This window comes from Lemur catta, chromosome 3 (assembly GCF_020740605.2).
Source record: "Lemur catta isolate mLemCat1 chromosome 3, mLemCat1.pri, whole genome shotgun sequence".
In the NCBI taxonomy this organism is placed as follows: Eukaryota; Metazoa; Chordata; class Mammalia; order Primates; family Lemuridae; genus Lemur; species Lemur catta.
The window spans coordinates 112,434,481-112,449,603 of NC_059130.1; the positions used below are offsets into that span (position 1 = coordinate 112,434,481).

Below are 15,123 nucleotides of genomic sequence, written 5' to 3' on the forward strand. Positions count from 1 at the left end.
AAATGACTATATCCTATCTTACCCTCTTCAGAGGTCCTGAGTACTGAAATAACCACCGAGGTCCCATGACAGTGACAAAGGTGGTTCTAAGAACCTAGTTCACCCCGTTCCCAGAGTCTTGTTGCCTTTTTTATATCCTTTCTGCTTGGTTTGATTAGTATAGAATTCTGTGCCACTCGGGCTTTTTTTTTTTTTTTTGAGACAAGATCTCATTCTGTCACTCTAGCTAGAGTGTAGTGGCATCATCGTAGCTCGCTGCAACCTCAAACTCCTGGGGTCAAGTGATCCTCCTGCTTCAGCCTCCGAAGTAGCTGGGACTATAGGCACGTGCCACCATGCTTGGCTAATTTTTTTTATTTTTTGTAGAGATGGGGGTCTTGCTATTGCTCAGGCTGGTCTCAAACTCCTGGCCTCAAGCGATCCTCCCGCCTCAGCTTTCCAAAGTGCTAGGATTACAGGCGAGAGCTCACCGCGCCCGGCCCCTGATTGCTATGTTAATAGCAGTGTAAGTACAGCTAAGGTGTGGAGGACTTTGTTTATTGTGACTCAACTTCAAAGTTCTATGAAAGTGCTTTGTAAACTTTGGAAATATGTAGTAAGACTTAAACATCTCATCATGTGCAATATCTAAAAATTTATTAGATAACCTTTCCCATAGAAGTAATAATCTGTAATTGGTAAACTGTGGGAATTATTGTGGCCTGAGTCTAGGCTCTATACTCTATAGCCAAGAAGCTATCTTCCTTGAAAAGAGTGGACAGATTTCTTATTTTCCCTAAGAGACTGTGTCCTTTCCTTCCTTCCATGGAACATTTTTGGTGTTTGGTGTTTTATTTATTTATTTATTTTTTAACTTTTAGTAACTTAACCTGGTATCACAATAGCATTTTTTCTCAATTTTGTAGATGAGAAAACAAAAACCCAGAGGGTTAACTGGGTTGTTCACTATTCAATATTAGCTAGTTGGTCCTATAAATAAGATTCCATCCCAAGTCTTTTGACTCCTCATTCACTACTTTTTCTCTAAAGAGTTAAACAGCACTTTATGGCCTGGTGCAGTGACTCATGCCTATAATCCCAGCACTTTGGGAGGCCAAGGCATGAGGATCACTTGAGGCCAGAAGTTCAAGACCAGCCTGGGCAACAGAGCAAGACCCTGTCTCTACAAAAAATTTTTTAAAAAATTAACCAGGCACATTGGTGTGCTCCTGTAGTCCCAGCTACTTGGAGGCTGAAGCAGGGAGTGGTGAGGCAGGAGAGTTGCTTGAGCCTAGGAGTGTGAGGTTGCAGTGAGCTGTGATCACGCCGCTGCATTCTAGCCCAGGTGACAAAGCAAGGCACTGTCTCTAAATAAAAAGTAAAGATAAACAGCATTTTTACTACCTCTTGCATCACCAAGCTCTGTAATTCCCTTAGTCTAGTGTAAAGCTATAAATATTAATACTAGAATAACTTAAAATAAAAATTAATTTACTTTAGGTAAAAGGAAAAGGTGCTTCTGGAAGTTTTGTTGTGGTTCAGAAATCAAGAAAAACACCTCAGAAATCCAGAAACAGAAAGGTAAGAAGTCTATACCACAGTTTGAGCACTGTAATACTGCTACTAAAAATAGCAGCTTTTGTAGAGTGTTTGCTGGTGCCTGACTACATGCAAAGTTCAGCCTTTCAGGCTTAGAAGGTTATAAGTAATTTGCCCAGCTAGTGAGTAGAATAGCCAGGGTGCAAATCCAAGCACTTCCAACCACTTAAGCCCATGGTCTTAACTCCTTTATATTGAATTATGAGCAGCTGTGTGAATTATGCTTCTTTTTGTGAAATATCTTTTAAATTAGGAGAAGTATACAGGTACATTTTTACCCAATAATTACCCAAAAACTATGGCTAGAGCCATTTTTTCTTTTCCTTTTTGTAAATACTGACAACTCCCTCCCCAAGACATATAATTTCATTTGTGTGAAGTATTTCTGTAATAATGAAGTGAAATATATAACATTTCATCTGTGTCAGCGATTGAAATAATACTTGTCTACATCTTTGTTTTTACAAAAAACTGAAGATTTTTGTACTTTTTTTGTAGAGTTTTTAAACTTTCAAAATGAACTTTTGTGTAGTACTTTCTGATACTGTACTTCATTCTTTGTTATGGAAAGCTAAGAATGAACTAAGACCTTTAAAGTCTATCTTTCATTTTACTTTTATATGTATTTTTAATTCTCTAAATCTGAAATTTTTATCTCAAATTACCACACAAGTAACATTATACCACTGTGGTGTGATTTATTTGAATATGGAAAAAAGTGATAGTTTTCTGTTTGCCAATAGATTGGCAGTCAACTGAGGAAAGCCCTTGAGTTGTATATTGTATAATGATCATAATTTTTGACACTACATTTCAGAAGAGAAGCTCTGCAGTGGATCCAGAACCACAAGTAAAATTGGAGGATGTACTCCCACTGGCCTTTACTCGCCTTTGTGAACCTAAAGAAGCTTCCTACAGTCTTATCAGGAAATATGTGTCTCAGTATTATCCTAAGCTTAGAGTGGACATCAGGTATGATCCATTGGCCTGGACTTTAAAACATGGTGTCTTATTAATATTTCCTTACCACCTTTTTCACGAGAAAGGAGATAGAGTAAATATTCAGGAAGGATTACTTTAGCTGAGCTCGGAATAAAACCTTTTTTTGTGGATTTTTTTTTTGGTCCCATTATGTTTTCCTTTTCATATCTCTATATGTTATTTTCTTTGAAACCTAAACCACATGTTCTTTTATAAGATTCTGCTAGTGTAACTCTTTTTCATGTTTGTCAGCTGGTGGAATATTTAATATTGTGCTTGACAGGCTGAGGTGGGAGGATTGCTTGAGGCCAGGAGTTTAAGACCAGCCTGGGCAACATAGCAAGACCTCATCTCTAAAAAATTTTTTTAAAAATTAGCTGGGTGTGGTGGCATATGCCTATAATCCCAGCTACTTGGGAGGCTGTGGTGGGAGGATTGCTTGAGCCCAGGAGTTTTAAGGCTGCAGTGAGCTATATGATTGCACCATTGCCTCCAGCCTGGGTGACAGAACAAGACCTCATCTTAAAAAAAGAAAGAAAAAATTATATATAATGAATTCTATGTGTTCTCACATATTTATGTTTTATTTAGAATTATTGAAAAGATGTGAAATTCATACACAGGCAGAGAAAGATTTCTCACACAAAGATTAGGATATATAGAAGTAAGTTTATTTTCCGGAGAAAGAAGGAAAAAGAGAGAGAGAGATTGAGAGGAGAGGAGGGAGTGGCCACAGCACACAGAGGAAGGAAGTAGGTGCCAGACAGCAAGGAAAAGCTGCTTTTAGTTTTAAAGGGTAAAAATGGCTCCCCCCCCCCCCTTCAGCAGACTGATAACAGAAGTAGCTGCAAAGCTGTTGCAGGTGCTCTTTTTTTTTTTCCTCTTTTCTCTGTGATGCCAGCTTATCTGAGTCTTTGAAATGTGTTTCTGGCAGGAACTGAGGCAGAGAATTGGAGCAGGGAGTTCACAGTCCTTAGTGTTCGCTTAGGGCTCTTTAAGGTTATAAAACAAACTCTTAGAGATAATGAGTTAGGCGATAGATGTTTAATCATACAAAACAAAGGGGGCAGTTGTGCTGTGAGTTTTTCTCTTTAACGGGGCCAACAGTCTATTTCTCTTACTTTCTCTTAACAGTTTATTTTCCTCTGTTAGGTTATTAGTAAGGCCACCTTTCAGTTACAACTAAGAACTTAAGAAAATTCAGGCTTCAGTAACACCTCTATACAGAAATAGCATAATATCTTCATGATTTATACATATAGTATAAAATTTGAGAGAATTTTCCTTGTAATTCATTTGTAAAAATTGCCACTTAACATCTGGAGTGATCATTTAGATTGTCACATTTACTCAGTTGTGTATTCATGCAGTCATATTAATTTGTTTAAATTTGTCATTCACAAACTTTGAGTTTTGAGTATGTGTGAGATCTTTGTGATGAGTTTTGGAAAATTATGTTTAATACAGAGTTCTTTCTACAGAAGACTACTATATTCAATGTGCATTGTCCTAATACAGTTTAGTTCCGGTATTTACTTGCATCACTGAGGCATATAATTAGAATTGCCTCAGTCCAGAATTGAGGATTCAGTCCAGAAGCCACATTTTCAGAAAATCACTTAGTGGGCCTAGATTACCGAATACATGAGTTAGTGAAATAGTGCAAAAGAAGAGGGGAATCATAGAAACAGAAAATTTGAAATTAATATCCTAATATTTTCATGCTGTTATGCCCTGAATATAGTGGTAGTAGGCAGACACAACTGTAGATCAGAAATGCATTGTGTGGTGCATTTAAAGATGGAAACACATTTCACTTTTTTCTCCCTTTATTCTCTACTTTTTGGTGACTGGAGACCATATCCTCCGCAGTATTTTCTTTCCTTATGATTCTACTTTAATTATGTAAGACAGTTTGTTACCACTGGTATAACTTTTCTCCATGTCTTTTGAAACATACTCTGTCATCATCTTATGTTGAAACAAAATTTGCCTGATAATAGATGGGTTGTCAACCCAAAGATGCTAGTGAACCTGAAGACCTTTTCCCATGACCCTAATAAATGGTAACTGTTTCCTTTAAACTCTTTTTCTACCTTCTATGGAACCATGTTGATTTTCTCTACCTCTAATTATAGTGGAGTCCTGTCATACACACATTTAACATGAAAATTAAGCCATACTTCTTTAGCTAAACAAAACAGTGAGAAAAATACAGTTTTAGAGTTGGCTATGCTTTTACAATTTCTCCCCCCACTTCCACTTAAACCCACTTTAGTCCTGCTTTATCCCTACCACTTCACCTGAGTACTCCTCCTGTCAGCTTCCACATTGCAGATTTCAGTGGTCAATTCTAATCCTTAACTCGTTGCCCTCTCCGTTATTTGACACAGTTGATGACTCCTACCTGCTTAATCATTTTTTTTTCACTTGGATTCCAGGATACCATACCTTCCTGATTTTCCTCCAACCTTACTACCCCTCCTTTTCTCTGTCTCCAAAGTATTTCTATTAATAGTTCACCATTTAATGTACAGGTGCCCTCAGGGTTGGTTACACCTTAGGCCTTTGTCTTTTCTCTCCATACTTACTTGGTAATTCATTCCACTCACAGAGCTTCACACACACACACACACCCCCTCCCCGCCATAGGGTCTTCTGTCACCCTGGCTAGAGTGCAGTGACATCATCATAGCTCACTGCAACCTCAAACTCCTGGGCTCAAACGATCCTCCTGCCTCAGCCTCCCAGGTAGCTGAGACCACAGGCACACTCCACTATGCCTGGCTAATTTTTCTGTTTTTTGTAGAGGTGGGGTCTCACTCTTGCTCAGACTGGTGATGAACTCCTGGCCTCAGGCTATCCTCCCACCTCGGCCTTCCAGCATGCTACGATTACAGACATGAGCCACCATGCCTGGCCCACTCACAAAGCTTTAAATATCACAGTTAATTCACAAAACCCAAACCTCCTTCCTAACCCCAGATTCATGTATACAGGTGCTTATTCAACATTACCACTTGGATATCTGACTTTAAATGTCTGAAACTAAACTGTTGATTCCCACCCCCAACCCAAAGAAAGCCCTGCACCTCCCACATTATTTCCATCTCAGTTAATGGCAGTATTATCTTTCCAGTTGCTAATGCCAAAAACCCTGGTTTTGTGCTGCTCTCTTATCACACACCTACATCTAATCTGTAAGCAATTACTTTGGCCCTGTCTCTAAAATATATCAATAAACAGATTACTTCTCATTACCTCCACTACTACCCATCTCTTCCCAGGCCACCATTATCTCTTACCTATAGCAGAGCAATAATTGCCTCCTAATTGCTTTTCCCATGCTCTTCAGTTTATTATTACCATCACAGTGAGAGTGAGACTTTTTAAAAATGTAAGTTAAATTGTATTACCTTTCTATTCAAACCCTCCACTGGCTTCCCAACCTCCTCACAGTTAAAACTAGAGTTTTTAAAATGGCCCACAAGGTTCTATAAATGCATCTCTGACCTTGACTGCTACTCTTTACTCCCTTACTGGCCTCAGAGCCTTTACATTTGCTGTTCCCTTTGCCCGAATGGCTTTCCCCCTATAATCCAACTTGCTAATTCCTTCAAGTTTTTAGCCTAATGTCATCACCATAGGCCTACCTTGACTATTTTTTTAAATATTATTTTGGCTTATAAACAACAAGTTTATTTCTCACGGCTCTGGATACTGGAGTCTGAGATATGGGTGCCAGCATGCATGGTCAGGTTCTCGGAGGACCCTCTTTCAGGTTGCAGACTGCCGTCTTCTCATTGTATATTCACATGGCAGAAAGAGCCTTTATTACTTTTTTAGATGTTTTATTTAGGAAATTTTCAAACATAACACAAAAAGGCAGAGAGAACATAACCATCATGATATCATCATTTCTAACAAAATGAACAATTTCTTAATATTATCTAATACCCATTCCATGTTCACATGTCCCTAGTTGTCTCCAATATGGCTTTTTACAGTTGTTTTTTTCGAGTCAGCATCCTAACATGGCCCACACATTGCATTTAGTTGATATGACCAACCAAAACTTCTCTCCCCTCTCCAAGCATTCTGAATCCTGTGTCTCTGCCTTGTTTTTCTTCATAGCACTCATTATATTCTAGCACACTGTGTATTTTATTTATTTTTTTTATTGCTTATCTACCCATACAATGTCAGATTTTTGAAGGCCAATATTTTTATCTAGTTTGTTCGCTGGTGTTTCCCCAGAGCCTAGCACACAATAAATGCTCAGTAAATACTAATTGAATAAATGAATGAATGACATTCAAGCAATTATTTTGGCTATTCCACTCAAGGAGCATATGCGTCATGTGAGATAATAGATGAATTTCTTCTCCCGTATTTTGGAGGCTGTAGAGCATTGTGGTTAAGAGCACAAGCTTTGGAATCAGACCCCTTAGGGTTAAATCCTATTTCTGTCATTTTCTAGCTTTGTATCTTTGAATAAGTTACCTCTTGTGTCTTGGTTTCCTCATTGATAAACAGCATATAACTCATAGGGCTTAAGTCTTATAGTACTAAGTGTTAAGCACTTAGAACAGTCCCTGGCACCTAGTAAGTGCTCAACTAATGTTAATCTTATTAGCCATTCTCAGTTCCAACTTATTTCTCATGGTATGAACATCATACCTTGTTAAATATGATTCTGATGTTTAAAGGCATTTTTTTATAACATGCAAATCACCTTCTTAATTTGATGACTGATTTTTTTGTAACCCTAGAGGAAGAACTGGGCCTGTTGGGTTTACATGGCAACTTTGGATTGGCCATTAAGGCAGTGTCATAAAATTTTCTAGGGTAATCGTGTCATGACATTAGAAATCAAATTTTAAAATCTTGTCCTTATGTAAGATGTACCTCATACTCTGGTTTTTCTCTTTCTACTCATACCAAAAAGTAAATGTAGCCCAAGATTCAGTTTTATTCCTTATACTTTTTTCTTAATATAATAATTTCTTTTATTTTTTAATTTAATTTTATTTTATTTTTAGGGACAGGGTCTCACTCTGTTGCCCAGGCTAAGAGTGAAGTGGTATGATCATAGCTCACTGCCACCTTGAACTCCTGGGCTCAAGTGATCCTTCTGCCTCAGCCTCCCAAGTAGCTATAGGAGTGTAGGTGCACACCATCACACTTGGCTAATTTTTAAACATTTTTTAAGAGATGGGGGTCTTGCTATGTTGCCTAGGCTGGTCTCAGACTCCTGGCCTCAAGTGATCATCCCACGTTGGTCTCCCAAAGTGCTGGGAGGCCCTAAACATATTAATTTCTTTGGAGACCTCAGACTCCTAAGTTTTAGTTCTTTCTAAATGATTTCAAGAGACTCTCAATCTTCTTAATTACATCTATGCATTTCTAACAGACTGGTCTTACATTTTACCTTAGAAAATTCCAGAGTTGGATGACACTTTAAAGGTATCCATTGTTTGTTGAATTACTTGGTTTGGTCACTGTTGTGGTCCAGTGGTAATAAATGATGGGTTTTTTGAGTGCCCTGGCAATTTCAAAATCAGTTCTGTATGGTACATGGTTCTGTGTGTAAGGGTGTTACTAAGGTTGCCTGTAATTTATTACTTTTCTCTCCATTTTAACAAAGTACTACATATAGGAATCAGAACTTTAGATCTGGAAATAACCCTGGATCTGTTTCTTTAAATTTTTCTTTCATTGATATATTTATCATGACTTTTTGTTTTTCTCTGCAGGCCTCAGCTGTTGAAGAATGCTCTGCAGAGAGCAGTAGAGAGAGGCCAGTTAGAACAGATAACTGGCAAAGGTGCTTCGGGGACATTCCAGGTTAGAGCCCAAAGGCTTCATTATGGAGAAGTAGTTATCAGAAGTTTTTGGTTTCAGAACTTCCTTAGACTCTAAAAATTTATTGAGGAACCCCAAGAGCTTTTGTTTATGTAGTTATCCCTAGCAATATTTACTATATTAGAAATTAAAACTGAGGGCCAGGTGCAGTGGCTCATTCCTGTAATCCCAGCACTTTGGGAGGCCAAGGTAGGAGGATTACTTGAGGCCAGGAGTTCAAGATCAACCTGGGCAACATAGCAAGATCTCATCTCCACAAAAACAATTTTTTTTTTTTTTTTTTTTTGAGACAGAATCTCACTTTGTTGCCCAGGCCAGAGTGAGTGCCGTGGTGTCAGCCTAGCTCACAGCAACCTCAAACTCCTGGGCTTAAGCGATCCTACTGCCTCAGCCTCCCAAGTAGTTGGGACTACAGGCATGCGTCACCATGCCTGGCTAATTTTTTTTCTCTATATATATTTTTAGTTGTCCAGATAATTTATTTCTATTTTTAGTAGAGATGGGGTCTCACTCAGGCTGGTCTCGAACTCCTGACCTCGAGCAATCCACCCGCCTCGGCCTCCCAGAGGGCTAGGATTACATGCGTGAGCCACCGCGCCCGGCCTCCACAAAAAAATTTTAAAAATTAGGTGGGCATGGTGGTATGGGCCTGTAGTCCTAGCTACTTTGGAGGCTGAAGGGGGAGGATCACTTGAGCCCAGCAGTCTGAGGCTGCAGCTATCTGTGATTGTGCCACTGTACTCCAGCCTGGGTGACAGAGTGAGACCCTATCTCTAAAAACAACCAAAAAACTATTCCTCCTTCTCCCAGCTTTTTTTAATGAGAAGAAGAGGGGCACTGTTTATACTTTTGCAAATATTTTAACATCTAGCTTAGACGACAGCTGGTATATGTTCCAGTATATTTTGGATTATGTTTATAAACCAGTCACACAGAAATATAAAAGGGTGGAATATTTTAAAATAACTTTCAGATAGTTGTGGATATTGTTCTTTGATACTACACCAAAACTCAACAAACAGTAATTTGTTGCTAACAACTTTATTGAATTATGGTTTACATACCATAAGATACATTCATTTTAAGTTACAATTTGTAATTCAGTAATTTTTAGTAAATTTTCAGAGTTGTACAGCTATCACAGTCCAATTTTAGGACATTTCTGACATCTAAAAAAGATCCCTTGTGCCGATTTCCAGTCACTCCCCATTCCCACCCCAGCCTCAGGCAACCTGCTAGTCTACTTTCTCTCTCAATAGATTTGCCTTTTCTGCAAGTTTCATATAGTATGTGGTCTTTTGTGTCTGGCTTGTACTTAGCGTAATGTTTTTGAGCTTTATCCATGTTACAGCACATATCCGTGCTTTGATTTTTTTCCCTTCAAATAATATTTCATTGTGTGGATATAACACATTTATCCATTCACAAGTTGATGGACGTTTGGGCTATTTCCACTTTTCAGTTAATTATGAATATTATTGCCTGTGAACAGTTGTGTTCATGTCTTTGTGCAGATGTATGTGTTTAGGACTTGCTGGGCCATATGGTAAATTTATGTTTTAAGAAACTAGCAGTGTGGCTGCACCATTTTCTGTTCCCACCAGCAATTTATAAGGGTTCAGGATTCTCCATATTCCCATCAACATTTGTTACTCTCTTTTTTGTTGTAGCCATTCTAGTGGATATGTGGTTTTGATTGGCATTTCCCTGATGACTGCCTAGTGTTGAACATCTTTTCATGTGCTTAATGGTCATTTGTTTATTTTCTTTGGTGAAATGTCTATTCAAATCTTTTGCCCATTTTTAAAATTGGGTTATTTATTAAAAGAGGTTCTTTATTCTACATAAAAATCCCTCATCAGATATTTGACTCGCAAGTGTTTTCTCCTATCCTGTGACTTTCTCATTAGTATCTTTTGAAGCACAAAAGTGTTTATTTAATTTTGATGAAGATCTATTTATCATTTTTTAAAATTGCTTATGCTATTGGTGACTGCTAATTTTTTAATGTTTTATAGTTTCTTTTATGAGTTTTATAGTTTGGACACTTACATTTAGTTTTGTTTATAGTATGAGGTCAGGTTTTTAATTTATCTTTTTGCATATGGTTATCCAGTTGTCCCAGAACCATGTATTGAAAAGACTATCCTTTCCTCGCTGAATTGCCTTGGCACCTTATCAAAAATCAATTAACACTCTAACCTTGGCAACAGAGCGAGACTCTGACTAAAAAAAAGAAAAAGAAAGCCTCTATTTTTTTAAAAAAGTATAAAAAAATATAAAAAAATCAATTGACCATAAATATAGTAGTTTATTTCTAGACTCTCAATTGTGGTTCATTTGCCTATATGTGACTCCTGATGCCACTACCACACTGTCTTGGTGACTGTGGCTTTATAGTGAGTTTTAAAATTTCGAATTATAAATTCTCTTTTTCAAGAATGCTTTGTCTATTTTGGGCCCTGTGCAATGCCATACAAATCTTAGGCTCCACTTGTCAATTTCTGCAATTAGTCAATCAATAAAAAAAAACAGCTGGGATTTTTGGTAGGAATTACATTGAACCTATAGATCAATTTGGAGTGAATCACTCTCTTTACAGTGTTGGGTTTTCCAATCCATGAACATCTCACTGTGTGTTGCCTGCGTTCGAGTGCTGTAGTGTCAGCCTAGCTCACAGCAACCTCAAACTCCTGGGCTCAAGCACTCCTCCTGCCTCAACCTCCCAAGTAGCTGGGACTATAGGCATGTGCCACCATGCCCGGCTAATTTTTTCTATATATATTTTAGTTGTCCAACTAATTTCTTTCTATATGTTTTTTTTAGTAGACACGGGGTCTTGCTCTTGCTCAGGCTGGCCTCGAACTCCTGAGCTCAAACGATCCACCCGCCTCAGCCTCCCAGAGTGCTAGGATTACAGGCGTGAGCCACCACGCCTGGCCAGAAGTGTTTTCTTATTTTCATTTTCAGATTGTTCATGCTAGCTTATAGAAATATAATAGATTTTTCTGTTGATCTTGTATACTGCAAGCTTGCTGAACTCTTTCTAGAAGTTTTTTTTTTTTTTTGGATTCCTTAGAATGTTCTACATACAGGATCACATTACCTGCAAATAAAGGCGATTTTACTTCTTCCTTTCCAATCTGGATGTCTTTTACTTCTTTTTCTGGCCTGATTATTCTAGATAGAACCTTTAATACAGTGTTGAATAGACGTGGTAAAAGCAGACATTCTTGCCTTGTTCCCCATCTTAGAAAGCATTCAGTCTTTCACCAGCTGCTGGGTTTTACACAGATGCCTATTTTCAGGTGGAGAAAGTTCTCGTCTATATTACTAGTTTGTTGGGAGTTTTTATCATGAAAGACTGTTGAATCTGTCAAATGCTTTTTCTGTTGGTATTGAGATGATTGTGTGGTTTGTGTTCTTTATTCTGTTATGGTGATTGATTTTATAATTCTTAAAAGGTTAGTTGCCATGTGGAACCTGAAACCTTATCAGTGAACTTCTTGTATTGTGTTACCTTAAAATTCATTGGTCTGTCTTGATCTTTGAATAGGTCTTTTAACCATACATAATTTTATAACATAATGCACGGGTCATTTGGAAAATAGTGACTCACTGAGTTATGCAGATTTTCCAAATGTTGGCATTTCATCATATAATGACAAAAATCACAGTCATTGGTATCAGCCATTGATTTCACAAGAACAGTATTTAAGTATTGGGAAGATAACAAGCTCACAGTGATAGATGCAAGTTTTCCACAATTTAACTTGTCTCGTGAAAGGTTGAATTTTATCATAATATTGTTTGGCTTGAAGTAACTCATTTAATTGGCTCATTTAATTCATTTTCAAGATACTGTCTACCCCATACCCATGTCTGAATGACCATAGTTTATCTGTCAGTTATTTTGTCAAGTAAAAAAGGTATTCCAAGAAAAGCGCAATTAGTTCAACTTCCAACTCAATCACAGAGGTACTTTTCCTGAAGACTGTCATAGCTCTATATGTAACAATGATACTTTGTGTTCTCCCCGTTTCATTCCAAAAAATATTAAAAAGATAAACACTCAAGGGTTGAGATACAATAAAATGATTTTTACTACTTTATCAAGGGCACTCCTAAGTGAATCGATGCTATTTTTCTTTTAAACCGTAATGCAAAGCAGTAAGGAAGACAATAACCACATTTTTGTGCCTGTGCCTTGATTTGTGGTAAGGTGGCAGCAGTTTTACAGAAGTAACACCATTGCTTCTGCACTGTCAGTGCAAATGTCAACACAGTGAAAAAAACCAAATCTCTTTTTAGTTTTAGTATGAAAATAGATTTGACCTTGCAGATCCTCTGAAAGGGTCTCAGGAACCTGCAGAAAGTTGTGGACCAGTCTTCAAGAACCACTTAATCACTATTGTAGAATATTCCTAATTTTTTCCTTTTTCCTTTTGCTTATTAGTACTAACCTTTGTTCCCCAGCCTTTCATCCTCAAAATATGCTATATAATTTTGTGTTGTATATTTATGAAAATTTTCCTTTGCTATTTTCCTTTTAGGATTAACAAGGCTACTTATTACTTTTGTAACTACAACTGACCCTTGAACAATGCAGGGGTTGGGGCACTGACCCCCGCCCCCTGCATGGTTGAAAATCTGCATATGACTTTTGACTCCCCAGAAACTTACACTGACAGCCTGCTGTTGACCAGAAGCCTTATTGACAACATAAATACTCAGATAACAACATAATTTTGTATGTTGTATGTATTATATACTGTATTACAATAAAGTAAGCTAGAGAAAAAAATGTTAAAATCATAAGGAGGAGAAAATATATCTATTCTTCATTAAATGAAAGTGGGTCGTCATAAAGGTCTTCATCTCGTTGTCTCCATGTTGAGTAGGTTGAAGTGGAATTGGTCTTGTCTCAGGGGTGGCAGAGGCAGAAGAAAATCCACATATAAGTGGACCCGCACAGTTCAAATCCCTGTTGTTCAAGAGTCAGCTGTACTTCATCTTTCAGATTCAGAAAAAGGAAGTATTCTCAAAAGAGTCTTAATTTATTGGGGTTATAACAGGTTGACCTGCTTATAGGGGTAGAGCTATCAGTATCTTTGAGTTAGATTGGCTATTCCTATTTTAGGGTGGATGGAGGGGTAAATGGAAGGAGAAAATATCCATATGAGGGTTAGGACTCCTCAGTTAGATTGGTAAATGGAAGAGAAAGTCCCTAACCTGACAATTTATTGTAAAACATATCTGTGCTAATGCAGGAACTCCGACCCACCTGGTGCAGAGGAGTCTTGTCTTGACCTGCTTTGGGAGAGTGTTGTCTTGATGCTTTTCTCTTCCTCCTTGGAAAACAGCTGAAGAAATCAGGGGAGAAACCCCTGCTTGGTGGAAGCCTGATGGAATATGCAATCTTGTCTGCCATTGCTGCCATGAATGAGCCGAAGACCTGCTCTACCACTGCTCTGAAGAAGTATGTGCTGGAGAACCACCCAGGGACCAATTCTAACTATCAAAGTAAGACTGAGAGTCCATACATTTAACTGGAATTAGGGGAATTTTCTTTTGAAAAAACATTAGAGATCATGCTATTAATGTCAAAGTATTAACTACTGACTCCCAAAACCAGGAGAGAATAGCTTTACAATATTTTTTCTTTTTTCTTTTTTTTTTTAATAAACAGGGTCTTGCTCTGCTGCCTAGGCTGGAGTGCAGTGGCACAATCATAGCTCACTGCAGCCTTGAACTCCTGGGCTCAGGTGATCCTCCCTCCTTTTCCTCCCGAGTATCTGGGACTACAGGTGTGGGCCACCACACCTGGCTGATTTTTGTATTTTTCATAGAGATGGGGTCTCATGTTGTCCAGGCTGATCTTGAACTCCTGGCCTCAAGCAATTCTGCTTTGGCCTCCCAAAGTACTGGGATTATAAGCATTAGCCACCATTCCCAGCCACAAATTTATTATTTACAAGAAGAAAAACAGAAATAATCAAGACTTACCCTTAATTTACAGTGTCTACTGATCAGAAGTTAATTTTATTTCCTGTGAAGTTTTTTGATACATATTTTTATTATAATTTAGATAAATCTCTAGGTTCAAAACACCTCTCAGTTACATTTTTGCCTACTTTTTTTTTTTTTTTTTGAGATGGGTCTTGCTGTGTTTCTCAGACTAGGGTGCAATGACATCATCATAGCTCACTTCAACCTCATACTCTTGGCCCCAAGTGATCCTCTTGCCTCAGCCTCCCAGGTAGCTGGGACAACAGGTGTGCACCTACACACCTGGATAATTTTTGTATGTTTTATAGAGATGAGGTCTCGCTATGTTACTCAGGCTGGTCTTGAACTCCTGGCCTCAAGCAGTCCTCCCACCACAGACTCCCAGGGTGCTAGGATTACAGGCATGAGCCACTGTCCCTGGCCCATGTACTTAATATATATATTGTGTTTAATTATGCATGCTGACCCTGATAAAGTCTTTCATGATTTTCTCTGTTGGCCAAGTATTTTACGAGATTAATTTGGTTAACAGTTTTTTCAGTTTTATGATTTGGCAGCTGTTTTTTAATGCTGAATCACCATAAAATATATTTTTTAATAGGTCTTTGTAAGGAAGATGAGAATTGAGGCCTTTAGGAGCCACAATATTGTTTTGTTACTGTTTGCTGATTTATGAAGAATTAGTTTTGT

The 15,123-nt window shown here is 38.0% G+C and overlaps 1 protein-coding gene across 9 annotated transcripts in view; it reads left to right on the plus strand.

The window, feature by feature from the left end:
- Positions 1-15,123, plus strand: part of HP1BP3 (heterochromatin protein 1 binding protein 3) — a 41,698-nt gene that overhangs the window by 19,565 nt on the left and 7,010 nt on the right. For 7 of the 9 annotated variants that reach the window (XM_045548505.1, XM_045548509.1, XM_045548506.1 and 4 more), the window contains 4 exons: positions 1,480-1,560; positions 2,396-2,550; positions 8,316-8,406; positions 13,788-13,947. In XM_045548505.1, coding sequence (XP_045404461.1) covers positions 1,480-1,560; positions 2,396-2,550; positions 8,316-8,406; positions 13,788-13,947 — 487 coding nt within the window. Of the gene's footprint in view, positions 1-1,479; positions 1,561-2,395; positions 2,551-8,315; positions 8,407-13,325; positions 13,948-15,123 lie in introns of those variants that run through there. The other 2 variants (XM_045548514.1, XM_045548513.1) reach the window with 2 other exon arrangements.